This window comes from Triturus cristatus, chromosome 7 (assembly GCF_964204655.1).
Source record: "Triturus cristatus chromosome 7, aTriCri1.1, whole genome shotgun sequence".
Classification (NCBI taxonomy): Eukaryota; Metazoa; Chordata; class Amphibia; order Caudata; family Salamandridae; genus Triturus; species Triturus cristatus.
In genome coordinates, this window is record NC_140590.1 from 126,227,472 (window position 1) to 126,249,012 (window position 21,541).

The window sequence follows — 21,541 nt, forward strand, 5'->3', positions numbered from 1 at the left end:
GAACGAGGGGACACACTCTTAAGAGATCAATAGTGTAGATTGTTCCTACACAGCACACAAAACAAATAAAATTTTATTGGATGCTTCGGAAATGGCCTTTGGAACACGTTTGGTTTTCACTAGGTTGGTGTGAAAAAAGTGCCATCAAATTAGTGGCAAGCCACAGTTTTCCAGGCTGTATTTACTGAAGTAATGCAATTTCTTGTATTTGTGCCTTTCCACTGCATGAATCGTGATGCCCACTTTTGCTGCATGGTTCCATTGACCGCGTTTCGCTGCTGAAACACAGTTTGAGACCCTATTCCTTACTGATTTAAATCAGAATTCCCCAAGGCTCCTGTTTCGTATGAACGGGTCTGCTTCAACCCTACATTATTATGCAATAAATGCATTTCTTTTTCTCAAGCCTACCAGTGGCCCTGGAAGTCGAAATGTCTTGCATGCACGGGCACCAGAATGTAAATATTGAACCTAGCTAGCCGAGACCTAAAAAGGGGGGGCTTTTTAAAATCTTTCTCTAGTGTGGACAAGTACTGGCATGTGTGCGGATCTTTTTTTGCAATGATTTATCCTTCAGCTGAAAAGTCTACAATAGCAGGAGGATAGAGACACCTTGAGCAAATCGGTGTGAAATTCAAATATGGAGGTCACAGATTAGAACCTCGGTAGATTGACTCAGCCAATCATCAATCACCCAGGTTTATAACATGAGAACAGTTGAATTATATAAACGCATCACATGCTGTCATGCGCAACGAAGTCGCAAGACTGAGCAACCACACAAATAAGCGTAAGGCAGCGAGAACCAGGCGCGCCGGGTCATCCTTACATGAAAGCTAACCTCAGCATCAACTGTCAGGAAGAAGACTCAAGGCACTTGGCAACTACCCATTGCGCTAATGTTTATTAGAATCAGATGATTTATCGGCGCTGCTTCCAATTTTAATCAGCAATTTTAAAACAAAGGTGGAGTTTCAAACCCTATTGAAAAATACACAGTTGTGTATGAGAGCGGTTTCCGGTCCAGTAAGTTGATTCGTCTGTGTTCATGTAACTCTATTGAGTGCCGAAAAAAGCGCTTTTCAGCAGTTTGCAGTTATGGATTGCAACTTTACTAGTCTGGTGCGCCAGCTTAGCTCTTACATTTTGAAATGTTCTTCATGAAGGAATCCTGCTTTCTTTTTTATTTTGTAGAGTATTGTTTGTGCTTCGAAAAGGGCTTCTATGTTCTATAAAGCCGCCAGCGCACTGCACACTTTGAAACAATAGAATAGCGTCAACTTAAAGACTTGCTTCACATAAGCTCAGTGAAGCTCATTGAAGATATGAATGAGGTGCAACATCTGTCCGAAATGTTTCCTGAAACTGTCCTATTTGCTAATGAAGAGCAGCTAAGCCCATATTGATCACTTGAGCTGTCTGCGATCCTGAAGCAGCTCTCCAGGAATGTTTACTGGAGCAGTTATCTGTGCTGATGAAGAGCAGCTCTGTTCGAAATGAGCACAGGAAGCTGTTGCGAGTAAAGACGCGGGTCAGCTTAGCCCGGAATGTGCAATGCTAGCTGTTCTCTGTGCTAAAGTATATCAGATTTACCCATCAGAGCATTTCACTAGATCCTGTCCTCAGTGCCGAAGTGCGCAGCTCTGTTCACAGTGTGCTGCCAGCCGTCCTCGGTGCTGGAGTATATATCAGAGTGACCGGCAGTTCCAAGGCAGCACCTTGTCCAGCTGTCCTAGAGCGTGAACCTGGAACTGTCTGGTAGAACCAGGGCTTTGAAGTAGAAGGGGTGCTCGGTACTGCACAGTTTCGGTCCTTCACGGCGGAGCGTTCTGAGCTCTTTCTAAAACTGTCAGAGACTCACACGGGGAGTCTCAGCTGTACTTAAAGATAAAGCATGGCGGTCGCTCTGATTATACGTGGGGTACTTTTGGCGCATGCGTATAATATAAGGTAGTGCGCGCATGTTAATGCGCACTATTTTAAAATAACAATTACGCTGTGTAACGAGACTGTAGTTAGGCAGTGCTGCTTCCGGAATTAACGGAAGTTACGTATCGGATCAAGAGCCAATAATAGGCACTCTTACAAACAAAATGCAAAAGTTAACCAATGGCAAGCTGCGAGCAATTACCCGGTAATAGGCGGAGTTTCTCCAAGCATATAAATTACTAGATGTCTCGGAGAGACAGCGCATGCGCGCTGCCTAGCCGAGACCTAAAAATGGAGTTGTTATTTTGTTTCATAAATCGTTAAATGTTTAGTTACAAAATGAGTTTCATGATAGCAATGGTAGATGGTTGTTTTTAAATACTACTGTTAATAATACACAACTTTCCTTTTGACATGTTTATGGCCCTAATGGCATTGATTTAGCTTTTTGGAACAAATTTTCTACTCTTCTTTCATTGCATAAGGCTGATGACTTAATTGTGGGTGGTGATTGTAACGAACTCATGGACCCCTTTCTGGACCGGAAATCACAAACCAGATATGTTCCCAATAATATGCAAAAATCCTTCTATAAAGCCATTTCTTCTAGAGGTCTAATAGACACATGGAGACTTTCTCATCCTGACACAATAGAATTTTCCTTCTTCTCCCCTGTTCATAGATCCCATTCCCGAATTGATTATATTTTTCTTACCCAACACACCTTGCAATTCATGACTAATTCAGAAATAGGCTCTATCTTTATTTCAGACCACGCCCGTCATTTTAGACTTGGATTACCCTTCACCTTCTCCCACATCTCGTCAATGGCACTTTAATAAATCTCTCCTCTTAGATTCCCAATTTGTTGAGCAATTTACGTCCTTTATGGAAGAATTTTTTCATAACAATCTTCACTCCACCTCCCAATTTCATTTTATTTGGGATGCCTTCAAGGCTGCTGTTAGAGGCTTTATTATTAATTTTGTATCTCAGAAGAAGAAAGAAGCTCTTTCGCAGTCTTCCCTTATCCTCAAACAAATTAAAGACCTTGAACATCAATATTTCACCACAAACTCTACCGAACCATTATCTTCTCTTATTAAAGCAAAAATACAATACAGCAAGAACTCATGGGATTCTGCAAGTAATAATCTTCTCAAATTCAATTAAAAAATGTATAATGGATGAAACAAGGCTGGCAAATCTCTTGCAAACTATCTTAAAATCAAGAAACAAAAATCCAAAATTATTGCTACTAAGGATAATCAGGGAGTTCGTCAATCCACAGATGACAACATTCTTGATTGTTTTGTTCAATATTACACTTCCCTCTACACTCCAAAGTTCAGTCCTTCTTCCGCGCAAATTGATTTCTTTTTCAAACTATTCCCATATCTCCCGAAGATTCTAAAGATCTTACATCCCTGTATACTCCTATCTCAGATAAAGACATAATCAATGCCATTACCTTATTACCCAAAGATAAAACCCCTGGTCCAGATGGCTTCACTGTTCGATTTTATCTTCACTTTAAAATAAAATTAATACCCCATTAACTCTCATTGATCAACTATTTTCTTACTACAGGAAAGTCTACTGGAACTTTTACTCAGGAAATGCTATGCTTGATTACTAAAAAGGAACAAAAACAATGGTTCTGTTGGGAATCACATAAGCTTAGTTAAACATGTACTTAATACATATAGTCAATGAGTAAAAAACACAAAAGCACACACATAAACCAAAGCAAGAGATTCTGAAATTAAATTTGTTTTTACTCTGTTGTATGTATCAAAATATTTAGCAAAAATATTTACAGGACTAACCAACCATAAGACACATAGACCGTGAGACAATTAGTGACTGGGCGTGCTTAGTGACATAGTGTTGACCACAGATTCACATATAACATATATATACAATGATGGACGCAGTTTTACAAAGAAAGTCCAAAATCAAGAGCATAAACCACAACAGGATATAATTTTCCTAATTCTAATTGTGGGATTGCGTGGACAAGTTGGACGAGCAACGTCGACGTTTCGACCCTGTGAAGTAGTGCACGATTGTAAGCATCTAGAGCGGGTCTTCATCAGGACAAAAGTAGGAATGGCAGCCTGGTATCAAAGAATTATAGGATTTGAATTCCTGGTATCGCATTTAAGGAGATGTCAGCCGACACCTTACTAGATCATCTATTCTTGAAAGTTATTTGTTCCACTGGAAAGAGGGTGGTGCCGTCATAACTATCGCCACAAATTAGTGTTATCCGGAGAGACGTCTGCGTCCGTCTGTGACCCACAGGCTGCCCCCTCTCCCCTCTTCTTTTTATTCTTGATTTAGAACCTTTCTGGAAAAAATTAGGCGTTCACTGTCTTATACTGGCTTCAAATTTCAGAACATTGATATTAAATATACTGCTTACGCTGACGATATTCTACTTTAAATATCTAACCCATCCACCTCTTTACCTTCTCTTTTCTTCTTATTACAAGACTATTCCTCAGTCTCCGGTTACAAGTTAAATATTGATAAATCTGAAGTTCTCCCTTTAAACAAATGTTGTCTCTCCCATATGTTTTATAGTTCTGGCTTTGAATGGAATCCTAGGAACATCAAATATTTAGGTGTCCTCTATGCAAATTCTATTAGAGAAACTATTAAAATAAATCATGCAGACATAATGAAAAAGCTATCCACACTCATTGAATGGTGGTCCCCTCTTTTCCTATCCTGGTGGGGAAGACTTGCAAATATTAAAATGATGCTCCTTCCCATCATCAACTTTTATCTTTCGATGCTCCCCAGCTCTCTCCCGCTCCTTTTCTTCAGAACTATTAATCGCGTCCTAATAAATATTTTATGGAACAACTATAAAGCTAGGATTTCTCTGTCCCGTCTCCAACAACCCAAAGATCTAGGAGGAGTTAACTTTCCTAACCTTAACCGATATCACTCCGCTTTCACGCTAAAACAAATTTGGGGGCATATCATCAACGAGACGGTAAAAAATTATCGCCGCTTTTGAGTTTTCGGACGAAACGCAGCGATAATTTTATCACCTAATCAGCAAGGTCACGCTATCGCGTGAAAACTTGCATTACCGCCTGTATTCTGAATGTCCAGCTTTGCATCTTTAATAAGATGCAAAGTGGGCGTTCCTGCCCTGACATAACTGGAGAAATGTTGCTAAGCGACATTTTTCCATTTCTCCAATTATCAATGGGCACGCTAACCTGCAGAGCGACAAGCAAAGTAGCGATAACCTCTGTTATCGCTATTTTCCTTACGCCTGCTTCGAGACAGACTTAGCCATGATATCCTATGTAAGGTGGATATCATGGCTAAGTATGCCTTGCCCTATCATCAAGCCATCGCCAAACTTCGTGAGATTATCGCTGGATTTCCAGTGATAATCTCACATTTGGCAGTTAGCGCTTGGAATTTTATCGCTTTTGAGATAAGCGTTGCTAACAACACGCTATCTCAGCGATAAAATTCCACGTTACCCGGCGATAATTATCCTAGCGCTAAGTGCGCTTAGCGATAATTATCGCCGGTCCTTGATGATATGCCTCCATGTCTTTTCTTTCAGACTTTTTTTGTCCTCCTTCAACAGCTTGGAGTTCAATTGAGCTTCCACAAATTTCACCCTTCTAATTTCTTACAGCTCCTCGCTTATCCCAGCCTCCAAAGCATTTTATCACCCCCATATTTAAATATTCTAAAACACTTGCTCTTTCGTTGTCTCTCTTCTTTATCTTACATATTGATTCTCACTCCCAAACTCCGATTTGGTATAATAAATTCTTAAAAATTAATAATAGGGCGTTATTTTGGAAGGAGTGGATTGATAAAGGTATCATCACTTATGACCATTTACTTAAGGACAATTCCCCGAGGGATTCCTCAAACATTCCTGGCTCATTTCATGTCTCAAATACATATTCTTCCCATTACCCCTTGCTGAAAAATGCGATGGCCTCAATTCTTTCTCAAAACAATCCTTTACCCACCACTGCTCCGACCCTCTCCCCTTCACCAGATTTCTCACTTCCTCTCAAGGCCGCCGCCATCTACAAATTACTCTCCCATTCATATGTCTATAGGTCCAAATCTAAACTGGAACTCTTATGGGAAGAGGACTTAGCTCAGGAATTTTCCTTTCAGGTTTGGGATTCTATATGGTCAAAAATACACACTGCTTCCCGTTCTGCCAGCACCGCACAGACTTTATACTTTTTTTATAACAGACTCTTTTTCACCCCTTCCGATCTCCATAAATTCAGATTACTTGAATCCAGGAAATGTTGGTCCTGCCCACATGTTGATAGTGACTTCCTTCATATATTCTTTCACTGCCCATTGATCAAATCACTTTGGTCTCACATCTGGTCAAAGCTAAATGACATCTTAGCCACAGACTTCCTTTTGAGATTGTACATATTTTTTTGGGTGAATCCTCACCTCTTTGGAAGGTTTCATGTAATGTGCGCAAGTTTATGGATTTGTATACAGCTATTTCCTTTCAGATCATCACACCAATTAAAAGGATGCTTCAAGAATTTCATATGATGCTTGGTGGAATTTGCTATGTCATCATCATAGACTTGACTGTGCCTTTGCCACCTCTGTACCTCTATTAATCAAAAAGGACTTGTGTCAGTTTGTAGAGGCCTGAATCACAATATACCTGCATCAGGTATAATGTATGCTGGGTAGGTGTTCCCATGTTAAAAGCAACCTAGAACTGACGGAGTGAAATTTACAACATTTCACTGCATCACTCTACGACTTGACTGCGTCTTAATACCTAAATCTTCTCAAATCAAGCGTAATAATTAATGCAGGGTGTTGGAAATGGCCCTTTTTGCAGGGTTATCCCCAAACTTGTTGCTTCTTCCTCCTTTATTTTTTTCTGACCCGTGGTTGTTGGCAATAGGACTCTGGGCACTTTACCACTGCTGATCAGTGCTAAAGTGCATATGCTCTCTGTATAAATTGTTATATTGATTGGTTATCCATGATTGGTATATTTGTTTCACCTGTTAGCCCCTAGTAAAGTGCACTGAGTGTGCCAGGGCAGTGATTCAAATACTGCTAGTGGGCCTGCAGCACTGATTGTGCCACCCACAGGAGTAGCCCTAAAATGGTGTCACAGGCCTGCCACCACAGTGCCTGGGTGCAGTTGCTAACTGCCAAGCTGACCTGACCAGAGTCCACACTGGCCAGGCCTAACCCTTCCCATTCTGTACACATTGGACACCCCTATGGAAGGCCCTAGGTACCCCCTGGGCAGGGTGCAGTGTAGAGCATGTACTGGTGTAGGGGACATGCTCTGGTTTTTCACTATTGAAAGGCTATCTTGCCCATAGGCTATAAAGGGGAATGCTGAGTATAATGTTTACCTGCATATCTTCCCATAGAAGCAATATGGAAAATTAAAGTTCAGTATGCCTGAACCCAGAATGATAAAATATATCTGTTAGTGAAGTTGGTTTTAACATTCTGTGTTTGAAAATACTACTTTTAGAAAGTAGGTATTTTCTTGTCTAACCATTCAAACCTGCCTCTGCTAGGTTGTGTATTTCTTGTCTGGAGTTTGAGTGACAGGGGCTGGGGAATTCCAGGGGGCTGGGGAATTCCCGGAGACAGGGTGAGTCAGCACAGGGCTGAATAGAAAGATCTCTATGTAGATGGGTGGGAGGAGTTGCACCTGGGACCTGAATAGGACAGTGCATGCCCCCCACAGTGCTGGCTCCACCCCCTGTGGTGCGTCTGATGTCTCTGCCCTGCACTGTGAAAGGAGAGAAGGAATCATGTCAACAAAGTGCTTCAGGGCTGTGCTTTCCCTCCACAATGCTGGCACCACCTCCTGTGGGGTGTCTGATGTTTCTGCCCTGCACTGTGAAAGGAAAGAAGGAGTCATGTAAACAGAGTGCTGCAGAACTGGTTTGGACTGGGCAAAGGCCCCTCTGCCCTCAGAGGACAAAGGATTTGGGGGTATAAATATTGGGACCCTGATCCCAAGAAATTAGATCATCCAGGAATCAAGAAGGAACCTCTGCCAAGGAGAAAACTGGAAGACTGAAGAGGAAGAACTGTCCAGCTGTGTGTTTGTGGGCTGACCTGTCGTTGCTTTGCTGCCAAGGAGATAGGAAGGACTTTGCTGTGTCCCCTTGCTTGAAGAGATCTCCAAGGGCCTGAGAAGAGCTGTCCTCCTGTTAAGAAGTCCCAGGAACAAAAGGACTTCACCCCCAGCTTCCCCCTGAACTCTGCTGAGTGAGTTCTGCCCTTCCTAGAGTGCTTGATCCAATTGTGGGGCCTCTGGAAGTTGTGCCTGCTGTTGGGAAGCTGACCAAGAAGAAAGAAGCAAAGGATCTACACTTTTTCACGCACTTTCTCTCTTAGCTAGAAAATTTCCGTCGCTCTGCTTGTTAGTGGGCAGAATTTTATCGCTGCGAACATCGTCGCAGAGCCTGCTGCCGCTGAGCCGGTTCATCGCTGGTGAAATTGTCGCCCCGCTCGTTAGCGGGCCGAATTTTGTCGCTGCAAACTTCGTCGTAGAGCCAGCCCAGATCCCCGCTCCGCTCGTTAGTGGGCAGAATTTTACCGCTGCGAACTTCGTCGCAGAGCCTGCCGCCGCTGGGTGAGATCGTCGCAGAGCCAGCCAAGATCATCGCACCGCTTGTTAGCGTGCAGAATTTTATCGCTGTGAACATCGTCGCAGAGCCAGCCAAAATCATCGCACCGCTCATTAGCGGGCAGAATTTTATCGCTGCGAATATCGTCGCAGAGCCAACCCAGATCATCGCTGGTGAAATTGTCGCCCTGCTCGTTAGCAGGCCGAATTTGGTCGCATCGTGCCTTAGCGAGTAAATTTCTACCGGAAAAGCTACGCCTTGGAATCCATACAAGTATCGCCTCACTCCCCATACAGACTGGATTCATCGCCCACGCCCGCTGCGTGCAGCGGGGTTGCCTCCTCGCCTCCCCAGGGTCTCAGGACTGACGCTGTTGCTTGTTTTTCGATGCCTGAGCGCCGCTAAGAACTTTTATCGCATCACCAGGTACTGTTGGCTAAAATTGACGCTAAGGTGAATGATTTTGTCGCTAAGCTAAGAATTCTTTTTGAAACCATATTCTTGAACAGTGTATGTTGGATTTTTGTCATTTTGGTCTTGTGTAGTTTATATAAAAGTACTTTATTTATCTACACTGGTGTGGAGTCCATTTGTGGTGTTTTCACTGTGTTACTGTGAGTGTTGGTACAAATACTTTACACATTGCCTTTGATAAGCCTGTCTGCTCGTGCCAAGCTACCAAGGGGGTGAGCAGGGATTATCTAAAGAGTGTATCCCCCTTACCCTGACTAGAAGTAAGGGTCCCTATTTGGACAGTGGTACCTACCTCTGCCAACTAGAGACCCCCAGATCTAACATAGGGCATTTAACATGGGACTCACCTCTGTGTTCTGATGAATTGCTGGAGTTGTGTCAGTCTTACGACCAACTCCGGCAATGTTTCACTTTAGTGCCAAAAGCTGTGTCAGAATTTCTGATGCATCAGAGAATCCTTGCATCATGGAGCACACTATTGTAAATACAGCGCATCCATGGCATTGTTAGGGCATTTGCGAGAGGCGCAAGAAATCTGACGCATCGATGCCTATGCATCAGTTCTTGTAAATATGCCGCTGAGTCTCTGAGTCTGTCAAATAAGGTATGGATGAGTCAGACCTGCTGTGAATAATATCCTGTTCTGGATCAAAAGTCACCTGGAGATCATTCAATGCATTCTGTTATTTATTATACTGTGGGTTGTTTGGTTCTAAACCTAAAATAAGGACAAAGAAATGCAATGCGTTTTGAAGAAAGGTTGTCAGGAATTGTTTCTCTGCCACCTACAAACAAAATGAGACACACAGGAAATCCGCATGCATATGTCAATGTACCTTCTGTAATGATAAACTGCACAACTCAACGCCAAAGCTATGAGGATGAGGACTGCAGGCACCACCACAACCAGGGTCAGCATTGTCCGTTCCACTGGAAAGAACAGAAAGACATTTTTGGGTAAGATAATGAAAGATTTAAGGTAAGCGTAAGGGGGTGACTACCCACTTTAAATATACTTAAGCTCAACCCCTTGATAACTATGGGCTAGAGAAGACAGTTTTAACTTAGAGGCAATGTGTATAGCATGGATGCATTACCAAAACTCTATTAAAGTCAAAAAACACAAAGGAAAAATCCAAAATCAATTAAGTAAAATATTGTTCATTTTAATCAATAAAATGCCAGCAAAACAGCAAAAACCTAATAGGAGATATGAATCGAAATTAAAAACAGCACTAAAAAGTTTAAAGCTCCATCTGCTGTCAAATGTTCACTGTAGACTGGGACATAGGTGTGATTTAAGGTCGACTGTGATGGAAGTGTGGGTTAGATACAGAAACCAGGGCCTAGGTTTACTAAGCTTTTGTGTAGTCTTTGAATCTCCCAAGGTGATACAGGAGAATGCAAATACATACTTTCAATTTACAAAACCCCCCAAAGCCTGATTTGCGTGGCCTTGCGTGGTTTTGTAAAGAAATGTAACTCAACGGAGCTGCTTGTGCCGTATTACATTACATTTCAAGTTGGGAGGCGATCCTTGGGCATAGTGTGGGTATTCCAATATATTTACCTATGGATTTTTGTGAATCCCAAGGTTTACTAAAGCTAGTAAACTTGGAAATGCATCAAAACGCTATGCTTCCCAGTAAGCAGTAACAAGGAGAAATGTTGTGATATGTCCCGTTGTGTCCTCTTTCCACGTGTGCTGCAGAATGCAGCACACATAGAAAGAGGAAAATGCCTCTAATGCTTGTTTTTGTGCATGAGGGTGTCCCTTTCTGCACAAAAATAATCCTGCCTGTCACGCATGCCCCATTGAACTATGGTGCAAGGGAGCCTCAGTTGGTGCTAGCCAGCATAAAATGCACCAGCGCAAGAAGAGAGCATTAATGCTCCATACCTTTGTAAATAAGGAGCATTTCTGCTCTCTCTCTTTCATGCAATGCAGCGCAGTACCTTTGCCTCCTGCCCTGCATTTTGTGAAAGATTGTTAAATATTCCCTCAGGTTCGACTTGGTCACAGCTTTTAGCTTGGGTCTTAAAAATGGAAGTCACAAATGTTCAGGGTGGCAAGTTAGCAGGCTGTCACTGAGGAGGGCTCCACAAAGTAACATAGCTTGCAGACGAGGTACTTAGTGACTTTTTTGGAACTCAGATTTCTTCCGTGGAGCCGGGCTGCAGGTTGTAGCCAAAGAGGACTTCATAAAGTGAATTCTGTCTTCGGGAGGTCCCGATCAATCTTATATACTGCTGTGGAAATGCTCCAAGCGGGAGGAACTCAGCCCAGCTGCAACACAGCGTTATCAAATCAGCTTGGCAGGTTTGTTCCGATCCTTTGGAGGTGTGTATGGCCAAACGGTTTCAAAGTCCCAGTTTTTCAGAGATGATAGGAGGAGTACACTTTGACACAGCAAGGGTTCCAGGACCTTAGGAGGCAGCACTTGGGGGTCAAGACGCAATCCAGCAGAAGCCAACAGCAGGGTCCAGGGCAGGTCCAGTTGGTACTGGTTAGCTGGGCACTTTCATGAACAGGCCTCTTGAAGCTTGTTGTGTCCATGTAGCTTATAACAGGAGGTCATTCATCTGACAACTGGGGCAAGGGAAAGCAGGTCCAGACATTCCTGTACTTTTGGGTCATTTTCTGGTCACAGCCAGCAAGTACCATCCTCTTCCATTCTTCCTCAGGTCCAGAAAGTGTTCTGTGAAGGCTACTATGGATGCCATACTCATGCCTGGCACTAACTTGTTGGTGGGTGTAGCTCCTGGTTCCTCCCTAACCCATAGGGCAAACGTTCTGAGAAGTAACCATATCCACTTTTGCACCATTTCTTGTGGGCCCTACTGTCAACAATCCTACAATGCTCTCTCTGCGAAAGATGGGAAACCCTTCTACCCTTGTGCAGAGCCAGTGTGCCCACAGCAGAGGTGTAGCCAGGGAAATGAACACCCACCTCCCTGGGATCACTCTAACCAGTTATGGAGGCCCCTCCCTTCTCACTGGGAACAAAGAAGGACCTGCCAAGGTGTCAGCTAACATTTGCCTGTGACAAGGCAGGCCCCTTTGAAGTTAATCAAGTTACTGGGCCCAGCTCACTGGTCATCCTGCCATCAAACAACATCTCTCAACACCTAGGGCATTTGTATCTGCTCTGGGAGCAGTAGTCACACCTCATCAGGACTTGAGCACTCAGAAGACTGCAACAAAGGCTTTGGACAGGAAAAAAAATATGTTATAGAAAGTACTTATTCCTTATTAATTATTTAAGAATTTAATGTACTATTTGATTTGATTTTGAATAATTATTAAATGAGGTCTTGAATTTTTTTTCTGTCTCTTTCCTAGCAGAAGATAGCATTACATTGTCACCAATCCCACACACATAGCAGGGCACACACTCAACCTATGTTTATGGCCAGTGACTGAGTCAAGTACAGCCATGTTACCATGCTCACCTGGACAATCCACGCTATCGTCCACTTCCGCATCACGGGATCCCCCTTCTCCCCTACCAAGCCATCTAGCACTCACTGCCACAGCTGGACCGAAGTGTTTGAGACCCAGTGGACCCAAGCCCTCGCCACTGCCTATCCTGATACCGCTGCTGACCTAGAACAAGCCGTCAGGAACCTCATCACCTGGATCACTCACTGTGCTGACAGAGTTACCCCCATCAAGTCCTTCAAACTCAAGAAACCCTCCACCCAAGCTAGCTGGTACACCACAGAACTAAGAACCACCAAACGCACTTGCAAGTACCTTGAAAGAAGATTGAGCACTACCAAGGAGCCTATGGACTGACCCATGTCCAATTCATCCCTCAAGCATTTCCACCAACTCCTGAAAAAGATGAAAAGAAATGCGATCACCGACCGCATCAAAGCCAACTCCAACCAAGGCAAGGAACTCTTCAACATTGTCAGAGAGTACTCCAACCTCTCAGCTACCGAAAACATCATCACCCCCTCCCAGGAACTCTGCAACACCCTTGTGAACTTCTTCCAAGACATGATTGCCACCATCTACAAAAACTTCGAACCCCAATCATCCACCATCGATATCCTCAATTGCCTCGCTACCAGAAGTCCTAACCCTACCCACTGGCTCACCACCTGGGACCAGCTCACTGCTCAAGACACCACCGAAATCATGAACTCCATCCACTCTGGAACACCCTCAAATCCCTGCCCTACCACATCTTCAACTTCGGGAGCAAGATAAGCTGCTCATTCATCTCCAAGGCCATCATCTCCGAAGAATAGAAACATGCAGAAGTACAGCTTCTTCGCAAGAAACCATCCACTGACCATAGCGACCTCAAGAGCTACCATCTTATCTCACTGCTTCCCTTTCCAGTCAAGGTACTCGAAAAGGCCATCAACCACCAACTCACGGAACACCTGGAAAACAGCAGTCTTTTGGACACCTCCCAATCTGAATTCCACACCAACCACAGCACAGAGACTGCCCTGATCGCTACAATGGATGACATCATAACCCTCCTGGACTGGGGAGAAACAGCGGCCCTGATCCTCCTCAACCTCTCACCCACATTTGACACAGTATCCCACCACACTCTCATCAAGAGACTCTACCACAAGGAAATGCCCTTGAGCGGATCACCTCTTTCCTCAATGGAAGAAAACAGAGAGTCTGTCTACCACTGTTCACCTCAGAACCCGAGAACATTATCTGCAGCATCTCTCATGGCTCGTCCCTCATTATTCAACGTCTACATGACCCCACTGGTCAACATAATAAAAACCCATGCACAAAACATCATATCCTAGGCTGATGACACCTAGGCTATCAGACAACCCTCCACCACCATAGCCATCTTCGAGAGATACATCACAAGCATCATCGACTGGACGAAAGACGACTGCTTAACTCTCAATACAGGCAAAACAGAAGTGCTGATCTTCGGGAACAATTCCTCGTTGTAGAATGACTCATGGTGGCCTTCCAAACTTGGACCCTCGCCTACTCCAACAGAGCATGCACGCAGCCTAAGCATCATCCTGGACAGCAAGCTCGCCATAAAAAACCAGATCAACAAGCCTCAGCCGCCAGCTCCCTCATCCTTCACATGCTTTGCCAAATCTTCAAATGGCTGACCGTGACAACAAGAAGAACCATCGCTCAAGCCCTAGTCACCAGTTGTCTGGACTACAGCAACACACTCTATACAGGGATCACAGCGCACCTCCTGAAATACTGCAGACAATACAGAATACAGCTGCTAAACTCATCCTAAACTCCCCAGATGAACCCACATCACTCCCCATCTCAGGAAGCTACACTGGCTGCCCATTCGTAAGAGATGTCAATTCAAGTGGCTGATCCACTCTTACAAAGCTGGGCACAACCAGGGATTAGCATACATCAATCACAGCTTGAACTTTCACCATCTCACTAGACACCTGTGTTCTGCCTCCCTCTTCCTTGCTAACACCCCTCGCATCTGCCAAAGCAACAGTGGAGGTCGCTCCTTCTCCTACCTTGCTACCAAGTCCTGGAATGACTTCCCACTTCACCTCCGAACCTCATCATCACTGCTGGATTTCAGGAAAAGACTCAAGACCTGGTTGTTCAACTGAACCTCTCTCCTCTGCAGGGTTCACAGTGCCTGGAGAACCTCACGGGTGATTAACTGTGTATAGCAAATCCTGTTTGATTGATTGATTATCAAACTATATAATGTATCCCAGTGTTTTCCTATAAAATAGTCAGTCCATAGTAAAAATAGCTTCTGGTGGCTAGTCACTGTAAAGACATCTGTAACATCACATTTCTACATTTCCTACTTTTAAATAACATGCATCCTGCCGTATATAAGGCCTCTGTAGGGGTGATTTAATAATATTTAAAAGGAGGGTTTCGACCAGTCAAAAGGGGTGATTTTGACATTTTAAAGGGCAGACCATAACCTGCTACAGTTAGGCCACCACCGTAGGCCTGATGCTCATTGTGGTAGATGTCATAATATGTATTCTAGTCCACTAGTGACTTTTAACTTACAGGTCCTAGGTACAGTTTGTGTCATATACTAGGGACTTATAGGTAAGTTAATTATCATTTCATTATTGATATATAATGCTCAATATTTAAATTTTCAATATAATTTTCATCATGTTATACGGAGGAGCACAGGGTTCTGCAGCCAGCAAAAACAAATAGGGCAACAATCCAAGGGTACACCCTGCAAAAGTTGGTCACTTCATAGTGTAAGCATCTTGGAGTTGGAAAATTCAATTTCACAGGTATACTATGAAATAAGTGGCATCATGGAGTACAAATATAATTCTGCAAACAAAAGTAGACACGTAGAAGGAGAAATAAAGTTATTTCTCCTTGGTGCGCCTACCATAGGAAGGCGTACCTTTGTGATGCATTCCGGGTTTACTATAAGTAGTAAATCTGGGAATGCGCCAAAATCTATGGGTCGATGAACAAGAACACCCACACTCCACCCATGGAAAGCCATCCCAGGGCAGAGTAACGTAAGGCAGAGAATCGTGCTGTATTGTGTTACTCCAGAATAACTCTGCCACTGAGGGCCACACAAGGTTATGGCTTGTGTTGCCCTGGCATCATCTTGCTTGACCCAAGGGCAACGCAATCTGTTTGTAAATCTGGCCCTGGGAATCTAGCATCAATGAGTGGACATACTGAGATTGTTAGGGACCATTGAATATCCACTTTTAGAAAGATAGATGTCATGTAGTTCCTATAAAACTTATACAGGATCTGCGTGTTTAGACAACATACACTGTAGTATTGGTGTCAGACTGATTCTAGACACCCCCATCGGGTATGTTGGCCTGTGTACCAGCTAGCTCACAGTGCCACTAGAAACTCCTCTTACCAAGGAGAGGATAGATCTTGGCAACTTATGAACATGACAACCCTGGACCCTCAGGACCGTGGAACAGTGTACTACTTTTTGCTCAGTCATTCGTGCTCACTTAGTCTCAGAGAGATACACAGAATCAAAGGTAGGGACACTTTCAATAAGTGTTTCTTGAGCAGTCGTTATTCTAGTGTAAAATAAGTGTGCTAAAACAACCACTAGACAGTAACAGATATAAATGATTAGAAGCACTAAGAGAGTAAATGGATGGTAGATTTCTACCATTTTGCTATAACCATGAATACAGGCAAGTATATAAAATACATGACAATAAAATGCGTACTCCTATGATGCTGTCCTAACTAGATGTATCTAAGTGTACCTAGCATGTATGTAGGTGCTAAGCCAAGAATCCCTCTATGATAAAGTCAACCCCCATTACCTGAAGTGAGAACCTGTGTGACCCCGTCCTGGTCACGGGTTGGACACCCCGCAAGGGATGTCAGAAAACTGCGACCTGGAGTATCAGCATGCAGGGGCTTCAGCGTCTCACGTCAGTGTGTCGGCATGGAAGCCCTGATCTCCTCTGCCTATCTCAGCAAGATGTGATGTTTATATACCCAAAGGTATCCTCAGGAGTTCTACCTTGCTGTGCCACTGTCGGACTTAGGATGACGGCGGGAATGAACCTTGTACATAGTTATCATGCAGGAGATGGTAGTCCTGCTGAGTTTCCAAGAATCCAAGATCCTCATGCATAATCAATGAGGCTATTGTTTCGGGGAAAAACCCACATTCTTTAAGCGGTACTGTAACTAGGTAAAGGGTCAGTCCTAACAGCCCGTTATATATGTGATGTAAGGATGAATATAGGTGGAAGGTTGGGATGTTACCCGAGCCTATATTGGGGTACCTGTATGGATTATAACATAGTCAAGGGTTGAATGGTGGGCTTTAACCATGTTAATACTGCTAGAAAGTACAGTGGAGATATAAGACTGAAGGAGGCTGCAGCTTTGACATTTCTATAACCATCATCTTTGCCCATTAACAGATGTGCTTTCAATGCCAGAACTGGCTCTTCTGCTAAGTATTCTGACTTACTCGGCACTTACAGTAGGGCAATGGGACACTGGGAATGGCTGGGATCTGGCTATTTTTGGTTGGAAATTCCATTACCAACTTCATAAAAATCATCCCCTTGGTCTGCTTAATTCGAAACCTCAGCCCTAATTTACTGATGTTCAAGTATTCAGAACCATGCTATCGGAAAACAGTAAGATTTTAATTGCCCAACAGTAAGGGCCCGATTCACAAAAGTACGACAAAATCCTAACTTTACGACTTTCGGTATTCACAGAAGGCATTTTGGAGTACTAAAGTTAGGATTTTGTCTCAGTCAATCTTAAATTTTGGTCTTAAGTTAAACTTATGACAAACTTAAGTTTATGTGAGAAAAAATCCTAGTCGTAAAGTTAGGATTTTCTCAGTTAAACCTAAGTTTATCTTAGGTTTAACTTAAGACCAAAGTTTAAGATTGACTGAGACAAAATCCTAACTTTAGTACTCCTAAATGCCTTGTGTGAAATACCGAAAGTCGTAAAATTAGGATTCTGTCTCAGATTACTTTTGTGAATTGGGCCCTAAAAGTTTAGTTGCCCAACTAACAATATGCATCTTGCTCTAAACTCATATACATACTTAGCCTATTCATTTGTGGTATATTCAGCTTTGAAGGTTAAAGTGTTAATCACCTGCTCAGTTGGTTGTTCAACCTGTAGAGCCTGCCAAGGTTTTCATGATGAATTCTACCAGCACTGTCATCCTGTCCTCTTCTTTCCCTATGAGTTGTTACATCTTATATACTGTGATACCTGATTGTAATTAGATCAACGTCTAGCAAGCACCACCATGATCATTGAGATACACAGCGCCTATGTTTTTCAATGGCAGCAGTAATTTTGTGTTATTCTTTGATGCCATTGTTTGGTCCTAGATGTCTTCTTACACTGATTAGACAGAAGAAGATGAGTTGTGCCCTCCTTATTGCTGGCGGAGCAGGTGATGCTGGTTCCGGGTGACCCTGTGCCTTTATGCCGACTCTTTGTCACATAGCCATTCACAAAGGGATCAGAGCTGACATCTTTCTCTGCAGAGCTCACATTCCTATCTGGAAACTGCCAAGTGATGGCTGCAGGTGGGTTGGCCTTCACCACACACCAGCACTCAAATTGGGTGAAGGTAAACTGGCATATTGAGTCTGAAGAGATCTCAGGAGAATCTGTAAAGAAGTAAATGATAGCATTATGATCTCAATCCCAGCAATTCCTTTTGGCATATAATTGCAGTAAACCGTGTCACGCTAGTGGTGGCTGTATTAACAATTGAACAACAGTGTTAAATATATATGAGGATTATATGTTTTACATTTACTTCCAAAAATATGATTCCTAATATTTTGTAATTATGTCAAAACAGTCTTAAAGCCCACCCAAAACCTGTAATGTTGCATACTTTCTTGTTTCATTTGTTATTTGTCTGAGTGACTTGACACTTTCATAGGTTCTTGGAACGATAAGCACAGATGACATCTACATCAAAGGCAGACATGTCAATATTTCAGAAAATTTTTAGAAAATGGAGTCTCTGATTGCTCAAGATGGAGTCAGGCCTTACGGATTTACCTCACCTCAAAATATATATTGAGTTGGTGCTTTCCATACTTCAAAAGCAGTGTAAGGTCTTCATATGCTTTCCCATAGATTCATACTTACACTCATCACATACTTGACCATCACTCTGCACTCTCTGCACGGAGGCCAAGGATTGGATAAGCATGTAGCAAGTAATAGCAAATTTATGGCACAGTGACTGACACTGTCAGAAACAGGTACTGGCTTTAGCCTCAGCTCCCAAACTCTCAGTCATGCCGTTGTGTACACCCATCTACCACCTGAACTTACCCTGACACCTTATGCAATATTTGGTCAGTTTGATCATCTGTTGCTTTGTTTACTATCAGCAGTCACTTGGGAGAAGATGCTAATGTGTGTTCTTTTAGAATAAATACATTTGAAAATGGTTTCTGGCATGCAGAGAAATGGTATGCATAGTGTGCTGCAGAAGTATTGAGCAAATATAGCCAGAGAGTTTAAGAACAGCTACCACAGGCCAAAATGAAGTCATTTTTGGCAGCATTGAAGTGATTTTGGGATGATGATAGGTAATACAGAAGGCTGTCCACTGACATACAGTACACTGGTAAATGGTAAACAATGGCTTAGAGCAAACCTCAAACATGCTGCTTTGCTTACTCAAAATAAAAGTACCTGGACAATGGGACCCCTCAATTAGATTAGACCTGGATACACCCTTCTTCTAGAGGAGAATGAAACGTACTGTACCACTCTCCCGTTAGCTCACGGTGGCAGCGGTAACGCCCTCCCATAGTTATATGCACATGTGCGGGCAACAGGCACTCTGCAGATTGTGGAAGTGGGAGGTTTATAGCTCACTATGCAGGGAAGCAGGGAGGGGGGAGTTCATGGGATTGTTTGATTTAGTTGAGTTTTTGAATCTATTTGCTCATCAATGTAATCGGCTAACAGCTGCGAGGATGGGTGCGATGCGGAAATCAGGGGCATATTATCAACGGCCAGTGATAATTATCGCTGGCAGTGCTTAGCGATAATTTTATTATCGCAGGCTATCTCTGGAATTTATCGCCCTGGTAGCTCGTTATTAACAATGCGTTTCTCCAGGGCGATAAAAATTCCAGAGATAGCGAGGTTATCGCCGTTTGCAGGGAATATTGCTGGTTTTCCAGCGATGTTCCCTGCAAAACGGCGACAACCTTGCTGATACGACCCACAGGGTCGTTTCAGCATAATCCACCCCAATGTTAGGCATAGGTAAGTCTGCATTTTAGCGATGTTAGTTTTTGGAGAAAACAGCGGTTTTCTCCAATAACTAACGTGTGCTAAAATGCTGGGGCAGCCTTGTAAATATTGCGACGTGAACATCAGCGATATTTACAAGGTTGTCCTGCCCAGTGATGCCCACTTTGCATCTCATTAGAGATGCAAAGGGAGGCGCTGGGTAAAAGGGTGCTAACATGCGCTAATGCAGGTTAGCACCCTCTTGTTAATAGGGCGATAGTTTTATCTCCGCTTTTTTGGCTTTAAAAGCCAGAAAAGCAGAGATAAAGCCATTGTAAATATGCCCCTCAATGTGTTGGGGAAAGTCGTAAACACTTACACGCACCTATGGTGGAGACCCAACACAAACACATACACATATCGATGTGGAAGTGAATGGACTCGGCAAAAAGATTAAACGCACCCTGATACTGCAATACATCAGATGCCACTCTCCCTGTGCTGATGCAGGAAACACACCTCCTGGGCAACCATTATAAGGCTCTAGAGCGTTTTGGGTATAGACTCCTTGCCCTTTCCAGCTACTCCACTGACTCCTGGGGTGTGGGTATCCTGGTAAGGGTTTTCAGCCCTTTGCGCTGATTCGAGTATGCTCGGATAACCAGGTCTGTTATGTAGCTCTTACGGGTACTTGGGATGGCTGCACCTTGAATCTCTGCACTCTTTATATTCTGCCTAGACTCCATGCCACAGTCCTCCCTAAAATCAGTCCCCTTCTTCTGGAACCAGCCACTGGAGTTCTCCTATTGTGGGGAGACATGAACGCGGTGATGGACCCCGAACTGAACAGGATGAGCGCCACACGTTCACGCTTCAACAGGGAGGCTCTTTCAGCCATTGTGATAGGTCTGGAAGACTTCTGGAGAGCCCACAATCCCCACCTTAAGCAGTATACCTATTACTCAGCTCCACGCAGTTCCTTCTCATGCCTTGACACTTATTCGCACACCATGCCCAGGTGGGGGACATTGTAGAGGCTGTGCATTGCGCGCAAGTGGTGTCTGATCACTCCCAAGTGGGTATCAGCATTTTGGCACTTCCACATTCCCTAGACTAGATCCTTGTTGTCTGTGAGACGGTGAGATTAGGCAGAAACTACGCTCGTCGACTGACTTGTATTTTCAAGAGAATCGGGGAACGGTGGCATCCCCTCGCAGCCTGTGGGAAGCCTTTAAGGCGGCCATCCAGGGACAGGCCCAGGCATTGATTGGAGGGAAGAAATGGGAAGCGGTAGTGGAGTGTAGGGCCAATGAGTAGGAAATCCTCACCCTTGAGACTAGATTCGCGAAGGAAGGGGGGCAGACTTATGCCATAAGCTAATGCTGCGCCAACATGATCTACGAGCCTTGGTGGAGAATGCAGCTAGGACATTAGCATTGGCCACACAGCGTTGCCTGTATGATGTTGGGGACAAAGTTTCAAGGCTACTGGCCTGGATCAAGAAGTGAGACAGGGACCACTCTTGGGTGGTGGGAGTCAAGGACAGAGGAGGAATACTACAAACGAGGAAATAGCAGATATATTTGCGTCCTACTAAGAAGACTTCTACACTCCCACAAGCATCAGAACCGGGGCCAACTGTCAGGAGTTCTTGCAGGACTTTCCCCTTCAGATGCTCACGAGTAAGGCGGCAGAGGCCCTTGGCGCTGCTCTGATGGGGGACCATCTAGCAGCACCCCCCAGGGCCCTCAAGTCCGGGAAG

General features: G+C 43.8%; 1 protein-coding gene across 4 annotated transcripts in view; it reads right to left on the reverse strand.

The window, feature by feature from the left end:
* LOC146809013 (sialic acid-binding Ig-like lectin 14) overlaps positions 1 to 21,541 on the reverse strand; it is a 523,779-nt gene that overhangs the window by 222,787 nt on the left and 279,451 nt on the right. For all 4 annotated transcript variants that reach the window (XM_085615806.1, XM_085615807.1, XM_085615805.1 and 1 more), the window contains exons 6-7: positions 17,910 to 18,182; positions 9,887 to 9,980 (exon numbers count right to left, since the gene is read on the reverse strand). In XM_085615806.1, the coding sequence (XP_085471932.1) occupies positions 9,887 to 9,980; positions 17,910 to 18,182 (367 nt within the window). The remainder of the gene's footprint in view (positions 1 to 9,886; positions 9,981 to 17,909; positions 18,183 to 21,541) is intronic.